The sequence below is a fragment of the Nyctibius grandis genome, chromosome 2 (genome assembly GCF_013368605.1).
Source record: "Nyctibius grandis isolate bNycGra1 chromosome 2, bNycGra1.pri, whole genome shotgun sequence".
NCBI lineage: Eukaryota > Metazoa > Chordata > Aves > Nyctibiiformes > Nyctibiidae > Nyctibius > Nyctibius grandis.
Window position 1 is genome coordinate 8,968,282 of NC_090659.1, and position 24,996 is coordinate 8,993,277.

Consider the following 24,996-nt stretch of genomic DNA (forward strand, 5'->3'; position numbering starts at 1 on the left):
ATTTCTGCGTGTTTAAAAAGCTCTCTTTTTCTGTAATGCATAGTACAAAATCTCATGTATAGAGTGCAAACTGGCTGTTGTTGTTTCAGGAGTTCCGGACCCTATTTTCCTTCAAAAATCCATGACAATGAATTTCGGGCTGGAGTGGAGAGGGATTTTTTTTCTGCATTTTTACATGGTGTTTCAAATGCCCTAGTTAAATATCTCTTGCTTTTTGTACAGCTTTTACTGTTTTGAACAATAAGTAAATACTTGAAACTATCTAACAAGACATAGGCTTCTTAAGAAGAGATAGGCTTTTTTTATGCTGTGTGCAACTATGAGAGCATATATACTGTAGCTACTTGTGTAAAGGATTTCCTTTAGGAAATATTGAAAAAGGCTTTATTGAGAAAGTTGTTTGTATAAACCAACCAAAAAACACCCAAAGCTTTCTCTGCACACCCCTAAACAAAGCAGCCAGGGTTACCTTTAGCCATTACTTTTGTGAGTAAATCTTTTAATCCATGTGGGTGTAATGAGAGTGAGTAAATTTAATCTTGTCGTTTATAATTTCCAGCTGGCTTAGACGTGGGATCATGCCAGTGTTACTATCATTGCCACTATAACTGATTCAGGACAGTCGGCTGATCCCAAGACTGCTTAAAGGATCAAAAGCTTTTCAAAAGCATTCCCATGTCTTCTGTTGTCCATACACTTTTTTTCTTTCTAGCTTAAATTTGCTTTCTGAAAGTTTCTATATACAGACAGAAATTAAGTGTTTTTAAGCACAATTTTTGATCCTTTTTGGTCTGTACTTTTATCTTTGTCCCATCTATGTTGCCAGAACCGTATCCTTTTGCTTTTAGCTAAGAAATGGTAGCAAGGGGTAGAAGTGAAATCTTTATTAGGTATTCTTTTGCGTATTGAGAAGTGCAGTGAGAAAATGAGAGCTGATTTACATATGAGTTAAAAAGAAAATAAATATTTACATACACACCCGTGCTCTAGTTGCATGCCTGCAAAGCGCCAAAGAACCAGAAGTATGGATGCTTAAATGTTTCATTGTACAATAAAATCAAAACTGTAGCAGTTCCTAATCCTGATTTTAAAACAGATTATGAAAGTATGAAGATGAAACCATCAGGATCACCTGCAGCCTTTTTGTATATGTTTGATTACCTTTCCTGCATGTCCAGTCTTGCTCAGTTGTGTCCAGACTTTCTAACTTGGTGGATAACCTGTCACACAGGTAATCTCTGTAATAGGGCTGTCATATATAATACAGAGGACCCAATGTACTTAATATTATTTGAATGTATTTGATTTGTAATAGATGTTTATGTGAGTCAAACCAGACCATACAAAAAAGAGTAATTTCTTTATAAATACTCAGTAAGCCTTACATCGTTTTACAACTGGTCAGTAGAAATTCTTATCTGCTCTTCTGCAAAGCTTTTAATTATGCTTGACCATCACCCCCCACAAATAGCACTTGAATTCTTTTATCAATAGTAGGGTTTGAGCAACAAAATACAAATTATCCTATTTTATGATTTGCATTTACTTCGTGGTGTTTTATGTGTCATTAAAAATGCATGAGATTAAATTTAAAAAATGCATTAAAATATGTATTTCAAAACATAAAAGCATAGTAATTCAGTAATTAATGTGGTAGATAATGACAGCCTTTCCATTTCTAGCTCTGTCTGTGCAAGAGTTCATTGCTTTTGCTACTCTCCTCCACTGTAGTAGTTAGGAAATTTAGTCAGAGCATCAAACTGAACAGAAATTGAGCTTTTTTTTTTTTCAGTCTGAGTACAGGTTAGTATTTCCAGCACTCTGTCGCTGAAAAGAGAGAGACCCTACTGCAAAAGAAAATATTTCTATTATGTGCTTAACTAAAATGCACACCTGTTTAATGTTTTTGTGAAAGTAGTCTTCCAAAACCTAGATTCTCCTAAAATTCTGAAATGTGAAAAGTGGCTTTTCTGTGAGGTTTAAGTTGGAAGGCAAATGGGCATGCTTACTAAACTAGTTATTTTTCCCTGAGAAATATCTAATTTGTGAAGATCTTAAAAATCTTTTTGAACCCATTATTCAGGATCTGATTAACAGTATTTACACCAAATATGCTATGTTGCAAGGTGTGGAGAGGCAGTGATACTAACTTTGTATTGCTAGAGAGCACTGCTAGACATACTTTTATAGCCTGGATTAAGGAAATGGGATAAATTGTTTTAAAATTAGCAAAGTATAACTTACCTAACTTTTTTTAGAAAAAAAAAAAAAAAAGGTAACAAAAATGAAGATTTTTGCTGGAGAACATGATGATCTGCTGTGTCTTCCTTTGGTACCTGCGCTCTAGAAATCAACACCTAACTTGGCAGTTCTGGACCTTTCTCTCATTTTGCTGCAAATACTTCTGGGGAAGGGATTACTTAACATTAGTGATTTGGTGGCTAATTGGCAGCTTTGCTTTTTTTCTTACGTGCATCTGTTTTTCTTCTTCTTTGCCTTCTGTCAGAAAAACCTGTGCAATCTTCTGAACTGAAACATCTCAGAGTAAATTTGCAGTTACTTTTAATTTAGGCTGTTTTGTGTGTTCTATCCTACTACAGTCTTTCTTGTTGCTAGAGATTTAAATCAGTAAGACTGGCGGCTCCTAAACTCATCTGATAAAAAGAGTAGTGTAAAAAGACTTAAATAAAAGCAATTCTGTTAATATCAAAATTCTTAGATTTTTAACCAATTTTCAAAAGGTTAAGCAAACACAGAAGCCCAAGAGCAGGTTAGGAACCACTGACTTGAGAGAGTGTTGCTTCACTCTTCCCTAATCCTATTAAATACAAGCTCTAGCAAAACAAGATTCTTCCATGCCTTAAAATTAAGGAAGCAGATTGTGGATTATAGAGCACTGTTATTTCCCTCTTTGTATGTTTTGGGCAGTGGGGAGTGGAGATTGAGTCTTTCTGTTGTAACTTCAGGAGGGAAAATGGTGGTTTAATTATGTCAAAACAAGAAATTCAAAGGTATTGAAATAATCACAAAATTAAAACATTCTATTTGTTGTTGTCCCAAATAAGAAAAAATTGACTTTTAATTATGTATTAGTTCTTTATTTCCTTGTTTATTTCCTTACATTTTCTGATTTTTCTTCTTTCAGTGTTATCTTTTTTTTTTTTTTCTAAATCTGTTTGAATCCTTTTAAGTATCTGTACAGGCATTCCAACTTGTTACACTTTGTTAAATAACTCACCCCATTTTAACAATTGCAGTCCAAATGTTTGTCTCATAAAAGGTCTTCCATTAAATATAAGCTTTCTTTGGTTCCTCTGTGCTATAATAATTCAAACTCTTTTCTGAAAAACTCTCAAAGGAGTCGTGGGTTTTCTTCTGTAAAATTATATGCTTTTGTCGTTAATACTTGATCAGATTCTGACAGAGTGTAAAATGTTCCTAAACATCGATGATTTTGATGGTCACAGTTATATAACTTCTTAAATGCAATTCTAATCCACTCATTTTCTTTAGTGGTACATCTTTAGTCTAGTTCATCCCATGAACTGCTATGCGTGTCTGCTCTAATACTGTAAAATTATGATTCATGGAAGACTCCAGAAGAGACTGGAAGGTACTTTCTTTACTATGAGTCACTACGCTAAGATTAAATTTTCAAGAGAAAATGTCATACACCTTCTATATGTTCTGTATATTTTTCCACTCTTAAGTTTTTCGATTTTTTTAATTACTATTTTTGCTTTATATTGAGTATATTAGCATGAATTAGGTTGCAACAGTTCTTCTAGGTTTTTTTTGCTTTGATTTATTTCCCATTTATCGGTAATTTGGCATAGTTCCTTAACAGTAATTTTTTAAGTATAAAATGCTTCTGGATTCTGATGCTGCAGAATATGGAGGGCATCAAAGGCTGAACCACAGTACAGAGTACTTCTCTTCAGAGTATCCTCACAATTATCGGCCTAATTCACTGATGGTAAGTAAGATTTTTTTTTTTTTTTTTCCATTCTACTTTCATCTGAATACCTTTTAAAATTCTTTGGACAAATAAGGAGTCTGTTCTATGAGTATTTTGGGGAGTGGTGGGGTTTTTTTTAAATTTATTTTCTGAAATTAGCTTTTGTATGAATACAGTAGAGATGACAATGTTATGATTTGATTATGACCTATAAAGTTAACTGATTTTTCTCTTTTGACATTACATTTGCATGCATTCTTGCAGTGTCTGGCACACAACATTCGTTGCCAACATGCATGAAAACCTTCTAATTTGCTTTTGAATTGTCAGTTCTAATATCATCATTTGCTGTATTTTCATGTCTGAGAAACTCCATCTTCATGCTTGCTTTGTGATTTAAAGCTCTGTAGAAACTGAATCTTGCATTGCTTTCTTAAAATCGTTTGCTTAAGTCCCCAAACACAAATTATAGCAAATCATGCATTTGCCAACGGGCTTTCTCCTCCTCAGTTTACAGAAAAACTTTGCAAAACAGAACAGACCTTCTCTGTTCGCATCAAGAATTTCCAGTCCTAAAGTGATATGAGTAATGTCTAAAGACTTGCCCACAGATCACTTCAGACTGAAGTGGGAGGCATATCCGTGCGTACAATTTCTGTTAGCTGAGATGGTGTCAAATAAAAACTCTACCTTTCTTAATTAATCTTGAAATCATAATCACCACTTACCACAATTAACAATTTTTAAATGTCATTTTCCCCATTCTTTATATATGTATATATACACATAATACACATATTTCCCTTTCTTTATATATGTATTCATGTATGTATATGTGTGTATATGTTCACAAGCACAACAGAATAAGATTCAAAAAGTCCGTGAATTAAGGCAGAGTTCACTGAAAAAGTTCTGAGAACGCTTCTATTGCTGACCAGATTTTCGTATCTAAAACATACACGTGGGTGAAGGGGTGTGTATCTCTATGCATAGATTTATTTATACACGAAAACACCTGTAAATAAGTTACACTTGTAATCTTAACAGGCTACAAAAATGGAGTGTCTGCACTGATTTGTGTGGGCTACTCCTCTTCCATGACAGAATGGAGACCTCATTTTCTAGTGTCACATCTTAACATCTCTCATGAGATCTAAAATCCTGAGAATTATTGTCACTTTTAATATCTCTCTCTCTCTCTCCCCCTCACTCATACTCACCCTGTTTTATTGTATTAATGGTATTGGCATTTTTCTCATTTGCTTGTTTTAAAATAATTATTGTGTGAAAGAATTCTTGTGCTTTCATCATGCTTGGTGTAAAGGATCTTGGGAACTTTTTTTTTAAAGTATGTGTATGTGACAATGTCCTCATAGCGCGGGTAAGTATCTATGCTCATTTGCACACAAAGAAACTAAGTCTCTAAGATTTCATTCCCAAAGGTTATGTAGCAAATTAATGCTTCCAGAATTCTTCCTTCGTGTGTCCAATTCAAATACCTTGCTTTGGTGATTGGAGAGCATCTTAATTATCTACCACTAACTTAACTTTTGCAAGCCAATTAACTGTAATTTGGAATGCATATTTCACATTTAGACCCTCAGGTGGTGAGTGCAAGTCATTTAACACAGAAAAAAATGTGACAAAATGTGAAGATGCAGTTTGCTAGAAGCATGTGGAAGATAAGGCATGTGACAAGCAAAGCAGCAAATGCACTTTTGCAGCATAAACTGTGGCATGGCAATTCTAGGTCAGAAAGAAACCCAGCAGCATGGGTCACGATAACTTTCTTTTATGTCCTTCAGCAATCCAATTCACAGACCACCTTCAGCCAACAGCCCAGAAGATGCTACAAGCACTACATAGAGGTAAAATGCTAGTAAAAGGACAACACATAAAAGTAATTGGGGAAAAAAATCTGGAAAACCTGACTAAATTCAGCAAGGTAGAAAGAACAAAAGTTACAGTAAATACCTCCAGCTGCTATTTTACAATAAAACAACGTTTTATTTGAAATAGCAATTTACATCCCAGTTCTTGGGTAATCAGTCATCCTTAGGAGTTGCTTTAGTCTTAGTTGCAGTTTTGAAAATCCAAGTAGAAGTCTTCCCCTCAAATTTGTTTTAAAAAAATGTATGATGCCACACCAATGAACTCATAAAGGTTCTTTTCCTGCTGTTTAACAGTTATCTTATTCTCTTTACATAATGCATGAGACTTAAGTTTTTTGTTTCAAAAATCTTAGTTCCTCCTCCACCACAAATTTCAAAGAAATATTTTTCTAATGACAGATGCACCTCCTTTAAGGTGTATAAGTAAACATTGTCAGCAAAACATGCCCAAAGGGCTATGACAAAATGAAATCACATGCAATAATTCTGCTGCTCAAGTCAAGCTTAAATAGCACACAAACGTGTTACAAAAATAGAAGATTAGATGTGACATGATTCATTCTAGAAGCATTGCCTAATAAAAGAAATATTCAAAGTGACATTGCAAAATGAGAAGGGAGATATGAAATTCCTGGAGCAAAGAACCCTGGATGAAGAGGAAGCTTTGTAAGCACTGCTAGGCATTTCACTGTGAAGTTTTGTTGATGAACAGGTAGATGATGATTCAGGTTTGTTTAGTAATGCTGTAGAAGGCCAGATTTCAAAATCATCAGAGACACCTTGAAAACTGCATAGAAAAAATGCACAAAAAAAGTCCTTTGTAATATGACTGATTTAAATAATTATTACAATCTAATTTTTCCATTTCACTGCTTGCTCTGTTCTGGATTGTCAACAAATATATGAAATATACATAATTTTCCACATAATCAAACTTCCTAAAAACAACCTGTTAACCACTTTGTCATTGTGAAAATAGACTCTTTTTACCACAGTTTTATTTCTGGTTAAGTCTCCACTGGGGTATTCTCCTAATAGTCTTTTTTGAGGTATGTTTAATAGAAGTTGTGTGGTTTTTCAGTGCTTCTATAAAATTTTCGTTTTGCTTATGTCTTACCATCTCTTTGTAAATCAAGTGCTGCACACACAGTTCAGCTCCTGTCAGATCCTAGTGCCCCTTCATGTATGATGTCAGTTGTTGATACCTTACTTGGTGGTTGTAGTTGGATGTGAAACTTACATTTGGGGTGGGGGGAAGGGAGAAAAAGAAGAATTTTTAATAACATTCATCATTCAAAATGTTTTGTCAGTCTTTTCTAAGGATCCAACTTGACTGAATTTTACTGTAAAATTGAGCTAGCTATCACTGTGTGTCCTAGTAACTTTAATATTTTTGTACCACATCAAATGTTAGGATTTATACGAAAACAGTGGGGTTTATACTTTGATACTTCATGCACCAACAGAAATGAGTAATAAGCAGTTTAAATGAAATATTGCAGAGTATGTTGTGTCATTGGCAAAGTAGTGTGCAGTTTATTGAGAAATATAATTGTTTAACATATTTCAGCTTTTATAGATTTACTTTTTCTGCAGTTCTTTCCAATTAGTTAAAAAATAAATAGATGTCAAAGTATTCCTTTCCTGCTGTCCCCGATACTGTTTTTTTCTGATTCTCTATTTTTGGCATCCACTGATACAATCTTTTCACATTAAATGAAGCTGAAATTATAGTTTATTTTAAGAATATGCTTATTGCTGGGTTGAGTTTTTAACCTTGACCTTAATGTATACTATTCAATGTCAAAGTGCAGCTTCCTGCTTCTTTGAGTCTATTGACAAATTAAAATACTCACATAGACTGAAATGATCTAAAAGCTTTTAGTGACCTTAGCCTTGAAAATATTAATTTGAATAACTTTCCTGATAAGGATTTATGTATTGAATTTTAAGGGACTGATGTAGTCTTTAACTATTTTCTCCCCTGACATGCACAGATATACAGATTATATGAAAGAAAGTTTGTAGTTCAAGAAATAAATAGTTCAAGAAATAAAGAATGCAGTTCAAGAAAGAGATCTTAAAGATGCAGGAGCAGGCCGTCCCCATGCGCCAAAAGATGAGCTGGTGGGGAAGACGACTGGCCTGGCTGAACAGAGGGCTTTGACTGGAGCTCAGGAAAAAAAAAAAGTAGAGTTTATGACCTTTGGAAGAAGGGGCAGGTGACTCAGGAGGACTACAAGATGTTGTGAGGCTATGCAGGGAAAAAATTAGAAAGGCCAAAGCCCAAATAGAACTTAATCTGGCTACAGCCATGAAAGACAATAAAAAATGTTTCTGCAAATACATTAGCCACAAGAGAAGGGCCAAGGAGAATCTCCATCCTTTATTGGATGTGGGGGGAAATATAGTGACAAAGAATGAGGAAAAGGCTGAGGTGCTTAATGCCTCCTTTTCCTCAATCTTCAGTAGTAAGACCAGTTGTTCTCCAGGTACGCAGCCCCCTGAGCTGGAAGACAGGGATGGGGAGCAGAATGAAACCCCCATAATCCAAGGGGAAATGGTTAGCGACCTGCTATGCCACTTAGACACACATAAATTTATGGGGCTGGGTGGAATCCCCCCAAGGGTACTGACAGAGCTGGCAGAAGTGCACACCAAGCCATTTTCCGTTGTTTGTCAGCAGTCCTGGCTAGCCGGAGAGGTCCCAGTTGACTGGAGGTTAGCAAAGGTGACGCCCATCTACAAGAAGGTCTGGAAGGAGGATCCGGGGAACTACAGGCCTGTTAGTCTGACCTCAGTGCCAGGGAAGATTATGGAGCAGATCATCTTGAGTGCCATCACGGGGCACATACAGCACAACCAGGCGATCAGGCTCAGTCGGCATGGGTTTATGAACCGCAGGTCCTGCTTGACTAACCTGATCTCCTATGACAAGATGACTTGCTTAGTGGATGAGGGAAAGGCTGTGAATATTGTCTACCTGGACTTCAGTAAAGCCTTTGACATGGTTTCGCACAGCATTCTCCTGGAGAAACTGACTGCTCGTGGCTTGGATGTGCGTACGCTTCGCTGGGTAAAAAACTGGCAGGATGGTTGGGCCCAAAGAGTTGTGGTGAATGGAGTTAAATCCAGTGGTGGCTGGTCACAAGTGGTGTTCCCCAGGGCTCAGTATTGGGGCCAGTTCTCTTTAATATCATTATCAATGATCTGGACGAGGGGATCGAGTGCACCCTCAGTAGATTCGCAGATGGCACCAAGTTGGGTGGAAATGTTGATCTGCTTGAGGGTAGGAAGGCTCTGCAGAGGGATCTTGACAGGCTGGATTGATGGGCCAAGGCCAATTGTATGAGGTTCAACAAGGCTAAGTGTTGGGTCCTGCACCTGGGTCACTACAACCCTGTGCAACGCTACAGGCTTGGGGAGGAGTGGTTGGAAAGCTGCCTGGTGGAAAAGGACCTGGGAGTGTTGGTCAACAGCCAGCTGAATATGAGCCAGCAGTGTGCCCAGGTGTCCAAGAAGGCCAACAGCATCTTGGCTTGTATCAGAAATAGTGTGGCCAGCAGGACTAGGGAAGTGATCGTCCCTCTGTACTCGACAATGGTGAGGCCACACCTTGATACTGTGTTCAGTTTTGGGCCCCGTACTACAAGAAAGACATTAAGGTACTGGAGCAAGTCCAAAGAAGGGCAAGGAAGCTGGTGAAGGGTCTAGAGGACAGGTCTTATGAGGAGTGGCTAAGGGAACTGGGGTTGTTTAGTCTAGAGAAAAGGAGGCTCAGGGGAGACCTTATTGCTCTCTACAACTACCTGAAAGGAGGCGGTAGCGAGGTGTGTGTCGGTCTCTTCTCCCAAGTAGCAAATAATAGGACAAGATGTTGTGCCAGGGGAGGTTTAGATTGGATATCAGGAAAAATTTCTTCACTGAAAGGGTTATCAAGTAGTGGAACAGGCTGCCCAGGGAAGTGGTTGAGTCACCATCCCTGGAGGTATTTAAAAGACGTGTAGATGTGGTGCTTAGGGATATGGTTTAGAGGTGGACTGGCACTGTTAGGTTAACAGTTGGACTTGATGATCTTAAAGGTCTTTTCCAACCAAAATGTTTCTATGATTCTAGTTAGAAAATTAACTGTTTTAACTAGGGGAATTAGTAAGACTTTAATACCAGCAAGGTATTTTGTTATTTTTACCTCTTGATTATTAAGACTTATAAATTCATTGATTGCTTGACTTCTTAAAACCAGAAGCAAGTGTAATGATTTCAAAGTTACTATGTTCGTCATTTTCATTATCTTATTTTTTAGTCTACTTGTTTGTGTTTGCCAGGTGTTTTTTGTTGTCTTTTTAAAGTACTCTTTCGTAACCTGAAGAAAGGGTGCAGAAGATAATAGAGAAGAAATTTTGAGATACAGCCTGTGCAGTATATGGACTTGTTTTGCATGAATGAAGCAAGACATTTTGAGAAATTATTTTCTGTATATTCATGCTGTACAGCTGTAAATTGAAAAACAAACTGGAAGGCAGAACTTCACATTATATTATTAGATAATAATAATAATATTATTCTAATATTATTATATATAATATTATTCTAATAATATTATTATATTATTTTAAGCATACCTTGTCATAGGCAATGTCTAGCAAAATAAAAATTGAAATGTCTGAGGATTTGTATAACAAATTATAGTCAGAAGGCAAAAGCTATCATGTATTTTATTCATTGATGGTTAATTATATTCTCAGAATAATGTCAGTTTCTGACAATTAGTAGTGATACGGAGACACGAGATTGCCTAAAGTCCTCATTTTAATTAAAAGTTTGGGATAATGTTGGCACAGACTCTTGTGACATTGCCTTCTGCATCTACCATCTGCAATACGCACTATCAAATATTTTTCTGCAGTGCCTGATCTAGCTCTGAGTTCTAGTAATTCTCCCATCTGTTGCAAAATGACCTTGAAATGATTTTTAGGGCTTGGTGTTTTCCAGCCCTGAAAGTGGGATAAAGAGTAGTTCATTGCAGTTCTATCCAATTTCAGTTGTGCTTGCACCTGGTACTGAATCTAGTCTGACAGATCCGAAAGTAGCAGTTGTCATTTGCAGAACTACTTGCTTGTGGGTTTTTAGATACATTTGGCCATTGCTGTATGTTGTAGTCCTCTCCCAAAATATGTAAGGTGAGATTTCTGCTTATAGTTGCTGTTGTTCACAAGTGCTCCCTGTGTTCTTCTTAGCTTTTCTAATCTCTCGTTTCTTGAAATTATCTGGATATTTACAGAGAAAAAAGTAAAAGGAATAATAAGCATTTGTATGGCTGAAAAGCATTTTATGTTCCTGGCAAGTAGTAGTAGTATCAGTTGCTTTTTCCCTGTTTGTGAGATAGACTGCATGAATGGACTATGATCTTGATAGAACACCATGTATGTTGGTGGAAAACAGGCTGATTGTAATAAATGTTTTTTTGGTCTCTGTGTTAGAGTGGCTATGCTATTTTAGTGCCAGAAACCTTGATCTGTGTGGGATTTGCCTAGCTTCACAGTGTAACTGCCTCAGTTTAAATGGACAGGCAGCATAAAAAGGACAGAGGTGATAACAGAAAACAATTTTCTATGCATTTGACATTCCTGTCCTCCGTCATCCTCTCTGTTAGCACATCTGCCTGTGAAGTGAACTGCAGTTATTACACTTCATTCCTGCTGAATGCTCCATTGAGAATAAAAAGACTTTCAATGATAGTTTGATGACTAAATGTTTGAATGCTAACTTTGTCAAAAACTTATATTTACAGCTGAGTCATCCCAACTCTTTCCCAAAGAGATCTGTTGTTCCTTCCCCATATTCCACTCCCCCATCAGAAAAGGCCTCATGAGCTTTCCTATGTGCGGTTTTAGATGTCTTCATGGTTTCCTAAAATAGTGGAGTTTGTGTGACACCTTAGAGGACCTCAGGTAATAAGTAAGTAATTGGTGTAGAAAGCAGAGGGACAATTCATTGAGACAGCTAAAGCCCCGAGTAACCTGGTCTGACCTCACAGCTGACCGTGCTTTCAGCAGGAAGTTTGGACCTCCTGAGGCCCTTTCCAACATGGATGAGCCTGGTGGGGGGGAAAGAGCTGGGAAGGGTGTTTAAGATGAACACAGAAAGCTTGAAACAGAAGAGAACAGTCCTTGGAGAAGGACTTGGGGGTGATGGTTGATGAGAAGCTCAACATGAGGCAGCAATGTGCTCTTGCAGCCCAGAAGGCCAGTCGTATCCTGGGCTGCATCAAAAGAAGTGTGGCCAGCAGGCCAAGGGAGGTGATTCTGCCCCTTTACTCCGCTCTCGTGAGACCCCAGCTGGAGTACTGTGTTCAGCTCTGGGGCCCCCAACATAAGAAGGACATGGAGCTGTTGGAATGAGTCCAGAGGAGGGCCATGATGATGATCAGAGGGCTGGAGCACCTCTCCTATGAAGAGAGGCTGAGAGAGTTGGGGCTGTTTAGCCTGGAGAAGAGAAGGCTCCGGGGAGACCTCATAGCAGTCTTCCAGTACCTGAAGGGGGCCTACAGGAAAGTTGGAGAGGGGCTTTTTACAAGGGCAAGTAGTAACAGGACGAGGGGGAACGGTTTTAAACTGAGACAGGGTAGATTTAGATTAGATATTAGGAAGAAATTCTTTACTGTGAGGGTGGTGAGACACTGGCACAGGTTGCCCAGAGAAGTTGTGGCTGCTGCCTCCCTGGAAGTGTTCAAGGCCAGATTGGATGAGGCTTTGAGCAACCTGGTCTAGTGGAAAGGTGTCCCTACCTGTGGCAGTGGGGTTGGAACTAGATGATCTTTAAGGTCCCTTCAACCCAAACCATTCTATGATTCTAAGAGAGATTCAGAGGATGATTTGATTGAATGATAGTCAAGAAATTGGTTAGCTATGAACGTATTCTCTTTAGTATTCTGTATTTTGGGTTTTCACTTCTGTCCATGTTCCATCAAGTGAGCCTTGTGAAATGGTGAAGGAGTCAGGAATAGGATAAAACTTGTGATCAGAAAGAAGCAGGTTAGAAGAGCAGTAATCAATAGAACTGAAACCGGTAATTGGAAGTGTATAATTCAGCAACAGTATATGAAAGGGAAAAGGGAAGACAAGAATAAACTTCTAAGACCCTTCTAGGTTACAGAAAAACATCAAAAATGATATATCTCTGATAACATCTTTTACTGATGAATACCTAGGTTTCCTATGATGGTTTTAATCAGAGCATCTCTATATCCGGGCAAAGCCTGCTCTCAGACCCTTTTGTGTGCCAGTACACTATTGAAAAGAAAGTAGCCATAGCAGAGCAATAGGTTAGGGACATCTTAGAGACACTATATATAAATGGGATACACCCAGAGGTTTGGAAAGATTTCATCAATGTGACTGCAAGGCTGCTGACTATCATCTGTGAAAAATTGTAGTGGTCAGGGAAAATTTCTGACAACTGAGCAAAGGCTGTAGTAAAAATGAAAAGGAAGGCTGAGGGATCTCTAGGCCAGTCAGCCTCTCCCCTTAGTCACTTGAGAAGTCAAGGACCACCTTCTCTTGGAATCTGTATCCAAACAAGTGGGGCATATGAGATGGGTCAATCAGAAAGCCAGTGCAGATTTAGCAAAGGCAAAAAATGCATGATCAACCTTGTTGCTTTCTGTGATGAAATTTCTCTAGCTGTGTACATGAGGTTGCTATGATCAATGCAATAAGACTTTCAGCTTTGTCTCCTACAGCGTTCTTACATAGGAGCTGAGGAAATATGGGCTGGATAAGATTGTTAGTTGTGTTAAAAACTGGCTGGGCTGCTGCAGTTTTAGAAGACAGAAGCTCAGTGTCCAGCTGTCGACTGGTATCAAGGAGAGTGTCCTAGGAATTGCTGCCAGGGCTGATACTGTTTGGAGTCTTCAGCAGTGACTGGAGTGATGAGACAGAGCATACCCTCAGCAGATTTGTAGATGACACTGAATTAGTGAATGGTTGATAAATTGAATGTTAGAGGTCCAATCCAGACGCATCTTGATAAAGTTGAGGATTTAACCAAAAGAAACTTAATAAAAATTGATGAAGAAAAATTCTGCAGAGGAATCCCATGCATCAGTAAAGACTAGAAGCCAGCTTGCTGAGTAGCAAGCTGACTGAAAAGGACCGGGGTTATGCTGGATACTAATTTAAATGGAATGGAGTTTGTCACAGACACATGTCGTAACATGTCAGAGCAGATATCTTCATTAATGCATTTCAGTGTGTTGGAATTCTCTTTAAAATTCTTTACTATAGTTTGGACCTAAATCACTTAAAGACAGAAAAAGGAGAGGAAAAAGAAATCCATGCTGCTTTACCTAGGAAATGCAAAAAGGACTGTGGTTGCCATTTTTTTCAGTATATAAGGAAGGCAGAACTGAGTAATACAACACACAGTGGTTTCAGTGTCTGGGGGTGTGAGCCTTTTATTGTATGCTACTGCACATTTATTTCTATAATATTAAGTACTGTATGTATGTGTTTTGATATGAATCAGAAGAATGGATTAAAATATATGCAAGCAGAGTTCTTAATCTAAATCAGATGGAGACATCAATTAAAATATGCCTAATGTTACTAATTAATTAACTATTAGCTAAGGTTTCTCCATATGTTTATATATTTGAAAGTGTCTGGACTCAAACATACAATAAGATGCTTGCATTTCAATTTATCCTGTCAGTAATGGATTCCTGGCTTGTTTTACTCATGCCACTTGGTGGCAAATTGTAGCATATGGTTAGAGCACAGTCTGCTCAGTTCACCCCAGTACACTCAGGAAAAGGATAGAGAAAATAAATTTAAATTACTACAAGAGTGGTAGTTCAGGTGAGAGGTGCTGAAGGAAAAGGAATAATACAGTAGTGGAAAGGCTGAGGAAGTTCGGGGATTCAGGGTGTCAGAAGAAGAAGGAGCAGAGGTGAGAAATCTGGGCTGAGAAGGCTGAAAACCCTGCTGGGATCCTGGGCAGATAATCTTCCAGATTTCACCTTACCTCAGGAAAGACAAGCAATCTTTCCAACCTCATTGGTCACATTTTCCCCTCCTCTCTCTCACACAAACATTCTGTGTTCTGTCCATTTAAACAAATAACAAAGCCAGAGCATATACATTGTAGTATTTCTGGAAATACTGTTGGACTGGGGGGAAGGAATAATCCCAATACATTTGTAATAAGAATTATCTAATACCAGTGTAGTATTTTTCCTTTTAAAAAAATTGTACAGCAGTGGAATGAATAATTAATAATCATATTTAATAATCATTAATATATTTAGTCAATAATTAATATTTATTCATTATTCATGCCTCAATTGTTTTGTTGCTTCTTGCAGTTTTCTTTAAGCCTTAGAGGTGGTTACACTGACCAATGAAATAAGTTGATAAGATGAGATAATGCCATGTGTGACCCTTCTGTGATTTAGCAAGAAGTCCACCAAGGCAAAAAACACTAAAATGCGTGTTTAATTTGCCCCGGTAAGGAAAAAAACATGTGACTGAAGTAATAAACTGGCAGTTGCATCTCTTCATGGCAAAAAGAAAACATATCTGTCATCGGTCTAAATACAATCGTTTGCACAAGTTCTGAAATTGTGCTTAAAAACAGTTTTAAAATTCCGATTGGCAGTGAAGTGGTAAGAGTGGGATGCTTCCACACTGCTCTCACATTCTCAGCAGATGTAAATTGACTTATAAGGAACTGGGCTAATTTACTCTTCCTAGGATCTGACATATTATTGACCTGAATATAACTGATAATTGCCATGTCCTGTATCAAAGTTAATTTTTGTTCCCATAACTGAAGTAACTTTTTACACATTCTTTCTTAGAAAAACTATTTCTATTTGTTCCTTCTCACTTCATCATACAAACCCAGAGCGCTGAATTTCTCAATACACAATTTAAAAATATCTCTCCTTTATCTATACATTCTGAGCTAGTTGACTTCATTAAGTATTTCCTCCCCTGCACAGATTTGTAGAAGCTATTTATCACCCAAACCTTAGGGGAAATCATTATGTTTGCTGCCTTTCAAGAAGCGTTGGACGTAGCTCCGTCTGGTTCAATGAAGATCAGCTGTTCGTTTCCTTTTTCTACTTTTTCTAAAGCTTTTTGCTTTATTGCTTTATTCCATTTTGAAAACTATGAAAACCTTTAATGCCATCAGGCTCTAGTTAGCAGATAACATAGTTGAAATTGCAGAATATTAGACATTCCACAGGGATGAAGGATAGTCTAAAAGAGGATGTTGTCGGAATGAAGTCAATAATCTTCAATCTTGTGTTACCTTTTATAATTGCATTTTTATTGACTTGTTCAGCAAACACAATCATACACTTGACAATTGATGGAGTACCATATATCAAGGTAATTGGTAGGTAGTACATATCGGTCTTGTTTTCAGATTGTGACTCTACTCTGCTTGGAAGGAATGTCATGTAAAATATATTGCCACAAGTTCTTTTGTGATCTACAAGGAGTCTTTTGTTTACATATGTTTGGTTTTTTCATGGTAATCAGGAAAAAAGGGTAAGAAAAATGCCATAATTTAATGGTTAATTTTGAATCTGTCTAATTTTGCGAGTGAGTTTTATTGCTCAGGCACTGAAACTCCATAGATGCCAAGAGTGAGAAGAATACATTGCTGTGTTATATTGCTGGTATTTACCTGTATGACATGACGTCATAGACCTTGGGGCAACTTTAATTCACAGCAGAAGCGTGTTGTGAAACTTTGTCATTAATCATTGTACAGTCTGTTGACCTAGATGTGCTGAGGTTTTTGAAACTGGTCATTGTAAGTCATATGAGGCCCTCTACTGGTAGCCACTTTAAAATATATCAAGGTAAGATTGTTTTAAAAAGAGAAAAGAGGAGAGATTGCAATGAAGCTGTCTTTTAGCTGGGGACTTAAGCAGTCAATAATCACTCTTTAAATGTGATTAATATGACCCACAACATTGCATAAATGACAAATTTTTAACAAAATATTTCATGTGTGCTTTTTCACATACTGTTATTTAGAAATTGTATTCTCTGAGGTGGATGTTTTTTTCAGCTATTCTTGTTCTTGTCATATTTTTACTAGGTGTACATTCCAAGCAGAGTGGCTATTGTGCTTCAGAATGTGGATATCCCAAAATGAAGTTCTCTAACTATCACTGAAGAAGCAAGTCATAAAAGAAGTGCTGATACGCTGTACTAGTACTAAGTATAACAAAACTTGCTCTGAGGAAGCTTTCTGAAACTGAGTATAGTAACATTAGGTGTTTAAAATGTAAGATTAATATTCACATATAATTGCAGAGCTCTTGACTTGCTAGAACCTCTTTTGAGGAAACTTTACAAAAGAGGTAGAAAGGAAAACGTTGGGTTTGTAGTTCTAGTAGTACAAAATTACACTTAAGATATTGCAAAGCAGCAGGTATTCTCAATTCAGAATTTTATCAGGAGTAACACGAGTGATCCTGCTCCAAAGTTTGTAATTTCTTGAAATTCTCTTTTTTGATAGTGAATTCAAATGTTCATTATATATTAATGCTTCTTACTAAAAGTTGTTTGCTTAAATAAAACAGAAGTTTTTGGCTAAAAGGCAGCCTTAATGGTTTGTGGGACCTAGTTTGAGGCTCCTCTTCTTCAGTGAAGTCCAACATGGAATTAGAAATGTTTATCCAAATGGTTGAGAAGGTCCTCTGAGAGTATTGTACTTTGCCATTTTTTATTTAATTAAAATTGCACAAAAATGCTGAACAGCAAAATGAGCAGGCTGATTGACTGGTGACCTGCTGATGCTATTGTGTGTGTTGCTGATTTGCTCCCAATCAAATCACTTAGTCTGTGCATCTCACTTGCTACAGCTGAAAAAAATGGCACATCTATTTTATTCAGATGACTAAAGTGTTCGGTGAGAAGAGTGTTTTGTTCTTACGGCAATGATAGCACATTGGAAGATGTACTTAAATGTAATTCTTCCCATTGCATTTATTTCATTAATGTCAGACCTTGCAATAGTGATTTCACTGTTTCCAAAAGCTGCTTTTCAGCTTGGAACATGATGGTGTTCTTGCACTTTTATAACTTTTGAAACATTGCTTCTCCTGAAGAAGCAGTCTCAAAATACAGTGATTAAACTAAGATGTTTTTTCAATAACATCAAGGTAGTTAGTTATTGGAGTGCTGCTAAGATTGTTCAAGTGAGTTCTTTCATAGGTTACAGCTTTTTTGTAAAGAGTAAGATTTTGTATATTTGAAAATGTATTGCAGAGTATTCTGGAAAATTAATACCAAATTAATGAGACGTGCTTTATTTTGTTCCATTTATTTAAAAATGTATTTGAATTGGTTCTGAAATGAATGTCTTTTGTACAAATATGAATTTTCTAACTTTTAAAGTAGCCAAAGAGGAAGATGTCCGTGACCATTTCCAAGTCATAATTTTACCTAGTTTCCTATGTGAACCATTGTGTAAATTACTGAATAGTTGTGCCAACACTGAAAATCTATTCACGGTTTTTGGGATGCTTACTTGTGGCTTACTTCTTAAGTAAAATAAGGGATATGATGGGATATAGCAGCATGATGGAAAACAGTCTTTTACAGAGTTCACACTGAAAGGACTTTATGAACATCCCCAGTCTGCTATGTTCTTTGTGACAGAGAATTTCATATTGCAGTTGAGTACCATAATACTGTTTAGGATCATGCTTCATTTTCCTCTGTGCCAGTTTGATCATTGTTTGGTAGCGGCCTAATAAAAGCATTTCCATTACACTAAAACATTAGAGAAAATACACTGAACTGTTTTAGCAACTGGAACTGATTATCTTCCCCCCACACCCCCCAGATTGTTTTCGTTGTAGTGAAATAATGAGCAACTTCTAATACATGTTATATTTACATTGTGTTGATCTAATATGTTTTATAGGGTGGTTTGTTTTTTTACTGGCATCAGTTCCAGGTTTCAAAATGTAATGCAAGGCAAGTGTCTATGTCAAACCTTTTTTTCAAGGGAAGGAATAACTGTATGATGTAAAGTATAAACTGTGTAAAATCAGATGCAAAATAAACTCTGAGGAGGATAAAACAAATGCATATATGGTTTCATTGCTTGTACTGTAAAAGGATTGTACAGTAGTGTTAACACTGGCGGAGAGTATTAGATTTTGTTCCATCTTGAAATCAGGAACTTGTCTTGGTCAGAAACAGTCTAATGAGATTGGTAGACTATTTGTCCCATGCACATTTTTCTTTTATGTGGTGATAGATTAATAAAAGCAGACTACAAGATTTATAAGATGAACATGTAAATATAGGAAGCATAACAATTAGGGTTTTTTTGGAGTCCATCTCTACATTCTAATGGTGGGTATGCTCTTGTGCTTGTCTTGCGAGGCTGGAAAATTTTCCTTTGTAATACCCATGGAAAGACAATTTCTTCCTCCTGCTCTTTGTATTCTGATGGACTATGAACAGGAATTCAGCCACTGCCATTTCAACTTCTGTCTAGTGTCATATTCAGATTGCAAGACTTCAACCAAGGTCCCTCCTTGCTGTTATGCACTGAAGCTTGTAGCTGCCTGTCACCATGACTGGTTGAAGCGTCAGACATGTTCCGAGAAGCACATGAGTTCCAGAGCTTTTTTTGCTTGGGTGCACCTCAAATCGGCACTTTCCGGTCAAATATGATCATTTAGCTCTGTCACAGAAGTCAATAAATTGGTCCATGTTGATGTATCCCCGGGCACAAAGCTCTCCACAGAGATTTAGACATCGTGGAAGAGCTCTTTTTAAACATAACCTCTCTTACTGTAAAGGACTGATAAGGATTTGTATTTCTACACTTAAAAATATGTACTTCCCTCTCACTTGAAAGAGTACTGGTAATTCTTGGTAGCTCTGGCCCTAGAAATTGTTTTTCCACAGTCTCTCTAACAGTCAATGAGAACTCAAGTTCATCCTCACCTACTGGTTTATCCAAAGATTCAGGCTGACCTTCCCTCTGTCTTGCATCATGTGTGCTGAATGGTTCTTTGTACTGAGTAATTCAAGTTCTTCTCCAGACCAGGAGAATAACAGGCAGGCATCCACTAGACTGATGTATTCTGTGGGCAGCAAATTTTGATTTCCGTGCTGTTTTCTCCTCCTCCCACAATTCAAGCCTTACTGTCCTGAGGTTTATTTTGAAGATGAAGAATGGAGTAGTTATTTCAGCTTGGTGAGTACTTCTGGAAAACATATTTTAATGGAAAAACTGTTTGACCTTTCTGTTTGGTTTTTTTTTTTTTCCTCCTATGAAATTTGTCTTGCTGATTATATTCAGTTTAGTAAAGAGTTTAACCACGTGCTCTGAAAGACAGGAATGTGGTGTAGCTAATCCTCTGACAAAGAGAGACCAGCTATATGAACAGTAAGATACCGGACTAGGTAAGCAATTGTATAGTACTTGGATATAATGCAAGGTCATATTTTTCCATATTAATCTGTCGCTCACAGTTCTCTTTCCAAATGGTGTTTTAAGCAGCTTGAAGTTTTAGTTTCCCCTTTTTTTTTTCTTGACTCCCAGGTTCTTAACTGCCCATTAATGGTTAAAGAAAGAACTTCCTGTTTATTTAAAAGTCTCCATTCTCAGAGCACAAAAATAACTTTACTAGTTTAGTGAAGGGTGAGGGTTAACTGAATGAACAGCAGAAATTGTTTTCTTTAACTTACATGTGGATATTCTGTTTCAGATATGTTGAAGTCTATGACCTTTCTTCTGCTCCATAATTTAACTTTCTAAGGAATTTAAGTATTCAGCATTTAAGAGTTTCCTCATTGACTAATGTTTCCAGACTGGGCATGTTGTCCTTGTTGGAGGATGGCTACAGAGATGAAGCCGTGTTTTACATATTTTCATACATCATACCTTAGCTAGGATCTGAGTTTCATAAAAATCAGCCTGTAAGTGGCACCTTCCTAATAATTAATGGGAACTTTTTGTGCCAAGGAAGACTGCATGTGTGTGGTTTTTTTCACACCTCACAGTATACACTGCAAGTGTTTTCAAGGAGTTGAGGGTGTGGGTTATTTCCTGTAACGGAGAGCTGTCTCTCACGCCAAACGTATGTTTTAACTCTCTTTAGATTTCCAGGTTATTTAGAGTTGTATTCAAATTCTTGAGGAGACAAACGGCATCTTTCTGAAAGTTTCATGAGCATTTAAAAAAAAAGAAAAACCAAAAGTGTTGGTCATGTTTGACTTTATTTATAGAGAGAAGTATTTTTTCTTCATGCAGTGTTTCCTTTATGTAGGCTTCTTCATTTTTGTTTTATCTGAACATAAGTTGCGGTAATAGTGATAGGCTGACACATGACTGCTCTTATTAAAAAGAATTATATGAACTGTTGGGTAAAAATAACTCCAGTTGAATATGTTAAAAATATCCTGCTTATGGAAAGGTAAAAACAAAAGCTAATTACTTTTAGGTGACTCATTAGATGAGACAAATTATGTTTTTCATGCCTGTGAGTACAATATGTACCCTGTAAATATAAATAACTCTTGGATATTAATGGTAAATTAAAACCTAAAATGAGTTAGGAGAAAATGTAAGAACTTGTAGGCATTGAAGTAATAGGTCTCAGCTTAGCTGATATTTTTGCATATTTACAAAGCTGTTCTGAACCCTGAAAAAAGATCTAAGTGTTTAATTGAAATAGTTCTGAAAACTGTCTTCTGAGGTTAAGACAAAGACAATAATTTCTCAGAATATCAGGAGAGGATTAAAATTGATGCAGCACTGGTCACCCGTGCCATGTAACTCAAAGATAATCTTCAGCATTGTTAAAAGCTAGGAGACAACTCCCTCTAAACTTGCTTGTTTCTTCCGACTATGCCTCACAAATCACAATTTAAACATATGCAACAAGGACAGTCTCTGATAGGATGATGTAAATTTAATGCATTGAATATTCAGTCTTTGCTCAGGGTATGAGGTTTATGACAGAATAGATACAGTGCATTTAGGAAGAAAGGTGTGTCTGCAAACACTGAAGAAACTAAGCTGCAAATGCTGTAATGTTGTAGTGTTTTCCCCATAGTAGTGTTTTGTTCTGCTTCCTTCCAGTAGTCTGCTTGAGTCTTTTGTAGCAAAGGAACCAACTCTGGTCTATTTTCTAATCTGTTTACTGGAGAGAGGGATTGGGGGCAAGCAGCTAGCTGTCCTGCTGTACTGGGTCTGGCTGGGATGGAGTTACCATTCTTCACAGCAGCCCTATGGTGCTGTGTTGTGGGTTTGTGCCTAAAATGATGTTGATAAAATATCAATGTTTCGGCTGTTGCTGAACAGTGCTTGCACAGTGTGAAGGCTTTCTGTTTCCTACTCTGCCCTCACTTACCTCTTGCCAGAAGTGGCTGGACACCTGCCTGCTGATGGGAAGTCATGAATTAATTCCTATTTCTGCTTTGCTTGTACATGCAGCATTTGCTTTCCCTGTTAAAGTATTCTCTCAATCCACAAGTCTTCTCACCTTCCATTTCCTCCCCATCCTGGAGGAGAGGGGAGTGAGCAAGCAGCTTGTGAGGGTGTTTGGCTGTTTGCTGGGATCAACCCACCACCTCCACCAAAAACTGAGTGAGCTGTATATCTCAGAAGGAAGTTGACTGGCAAGATGAAAGTAGGTGAAGTCACTTGAAGTCATTTGAAAGCCATGTGAAGGAAAAGGTAGGGGGTAAATCCGAACCCTGCTTAATTGTCTTTCACAAAATACTGAGTGTACCTTGCATTTACTTGGGTTGTAGAGCAAGATAACTGGAGTAGATTAATTATCCTGCTGTTAAAGTATCACCTGTATGAATGATCAGACAAAGTCTATGTATTCAGTCTATTTCATGCTAAAAATTCTTGGACCAGTTCTTTTGTAGTAGTAACACATGATTATCCCTGTAGAAAAGTGTAAAAGTACTTCTCTACTTCAAAATGTAAGTAATTTTTAATGTAAATTCCTTCATAAAAGTTTATTCACTATTAAAAGAGAAAAAAACCCCTTATATCAAAAGGTACGCTCTGGTACAGCAAAGATATGGAAAATTAACTGAAAGGAAAACCTGATCTTTAGAACGTATGAAATTTTAACCATTACTTTTGTACAAAGCACCTTTCATGTATTGACCACTGCTTCTGTTGGCATTTTTTTTCTTTGTTCATTACAGTGGTATTAGACCAAATGCAACACTTTGAGTCTTTCTGTGTTCTGTAACCTATGTAAATACTACTTTGAGGCAATCACAGTGTTCAATCTTCAGTAATAAGTTGGGGTTAACTTTGGTTTGGGTGTTTCTAGGGTAGGGATAAGATAAGCAGGGAGCCTTAAGACGTTTGGTGGTTTAGTTAAACGCCGCTTAAATTCCTTCATTCTTTGCCTGTGGCATGTTTTTGTCAGACAACAGCAAACCCTGTCTGACAGAAAAAAAACCCACGTCTTTAGACTAGCATGAGAAAGCCTATTGAGTAAAAACATCATGTCCAAAAACTGAAATGTATTTTTCTGACCGGGATTGTTTATCTGAAGGAACTAGTGTTGATCGCTTCATGAAATGGAGCAGAAGGGGTGTATGGCATAGAGAACAGGATTTTGTGCAGAAAACTATTTTCCCAAGGCAAAAAATATTTCAAGATTTCAAATATGGGATTTTTTAATGAAAAATATTGGATTATGACAAGTGAGCATTTTCACAGAGAGATATTTGTCAAAAACCCTCCCAGAACAGTTCTATAAAAATAAGAACACTAAGCAAAATCAATGCTTGCATTACGTGCAAAGCATGGACACTAACAGCTGTAACATTGTTAGTGTAAGCAGCTGCGTGGAGGGGGCTTTCATTAAGTTTATTGCATAAGGGAATCCCTGTACTGTCCTTCTGAAAATAAGAGACATTTTAATGAGCATGTAGAGTGATAGAGCTATAGGGTTAGCTTTCCATAGGCCTCCTTTGGCTTCTTAAATTCAAATCAGCTGTGTAACTTCTGTGTGGTGCCTGTTGGGGAGGGTGGGCAGGCAGCGATGTGGCCAGGCTGCTGGCCTCAGCATCTTCTTTCCCAGATGGGTTAAGCTGTCCCAGTGGTGGTCCTTGCACAAATGCTAGTGATGCCACGTGATGAACTGGACTGGAAAACTGATTTAGCAGGAATATAACTCTCTTTAATGGCATAAGGCCGCCAAAATATGTAACCCTAGTTGGAAAAAGGGCTCTTTACAATTGATAGACGTCTCGGTCTTCCTGCAGCTTCTCAGTGGGTGTGACTATACTGCATCCAATATCTAAGTTTTTTTTTTTCTAGTTGTGCTGTGTAACAGCCTGCTATTTCACAGAACTAATGCTACCTTCTAGTTACCTCGTGGATCTACCAGCCCTTGTTCATCAAACTTATCAGACAAGTGTGATACAAGACATTATATTCATGGATTAACACAGTGGCCACATGTCCTTCATGGCAATCACCTGTTTTTTCAAAAATCCCCAAGGAATCATTCAGCAATGTGATTAAGTATTTTAAAACAAGTTGAACATGGTTTGCTCTAACTGGGGATAGCTGGTATGAAGTGATAATGAAAAAATCAGGTATATTTAATGCAATTTTAGCTTCTTCTATTTTTTATTTATAATCTTTTCCTGTGGATGTAGTAAGCACAAGGTATCACTGGTGGTTAATGCATCCCTAGAAATGCTATCACCAAGCGCACATGCACACACATTAAAGAGAACATAAAACCATATTGACATATAGCTAGAAATTAACTAGGGACAGCTATTCTCGTATCGACACCAAAAAAAAAGATATCTAATTTTCCAGTTCTCAGTTGGATTTAAGTACTGATGGAGTGGAGGGAGGTGAGTCCTAATCTTCCACCACTGCACAGAGTTACTCTTTTTCAGAAATATTCATGTTAGTGCTAGTATAAAACATGAAAGGAGCACATATCCCGGAGTTATGCATCTGCTGCTGCTATAGAAGCTCTCATCAGGAAATTCTTGCCTTGCAGTGTGTCCTTATTATAGTGGTTGATTGTAATAGTCCCATTTAAACTTGAGTGGTGATACATGCCTTGTTGTGTAAAACACTGTGCAGGGTAGTTTA

The 24,996-nt window shown here is 37.4% G+C and overlaps 1 protein-coding gene across 1 annotated transcript in view; it reads left to right on the plus strand.

The window, feature by feature from the left end:
* Positions 1 to 18,967, plus strand: part of GBE1 (1,4-alpha-glucan branching enzyme 1) — a 163,611-nt gene extending 144,644 nt beyond the window's left edge. Inside the window, exons 15-17 of the mRNA XM_068417950.1 lie at positions 3,857 to 3,976; positions 5,764 to 5,826; positions 16,969 to 18,967. Of these exons, the coding sequence (XP_068274051.1) occupies positions 3,857 to 3,976; positions 5,764 to 5,826; positions 16,969 to 17,025 (240 nt within the window). The 3' untranslated portion in view covers positions 17,026 to 18,967. The remainder of the gene's footprint in view (positions 1 to 3,856; positions 3,977 to 5,763; positions 5,827 to 16,968) is intronic.
* The last annotated feature ends 6,029 nt before the right edge of the window (positions 18,968 to 24,996 follow it).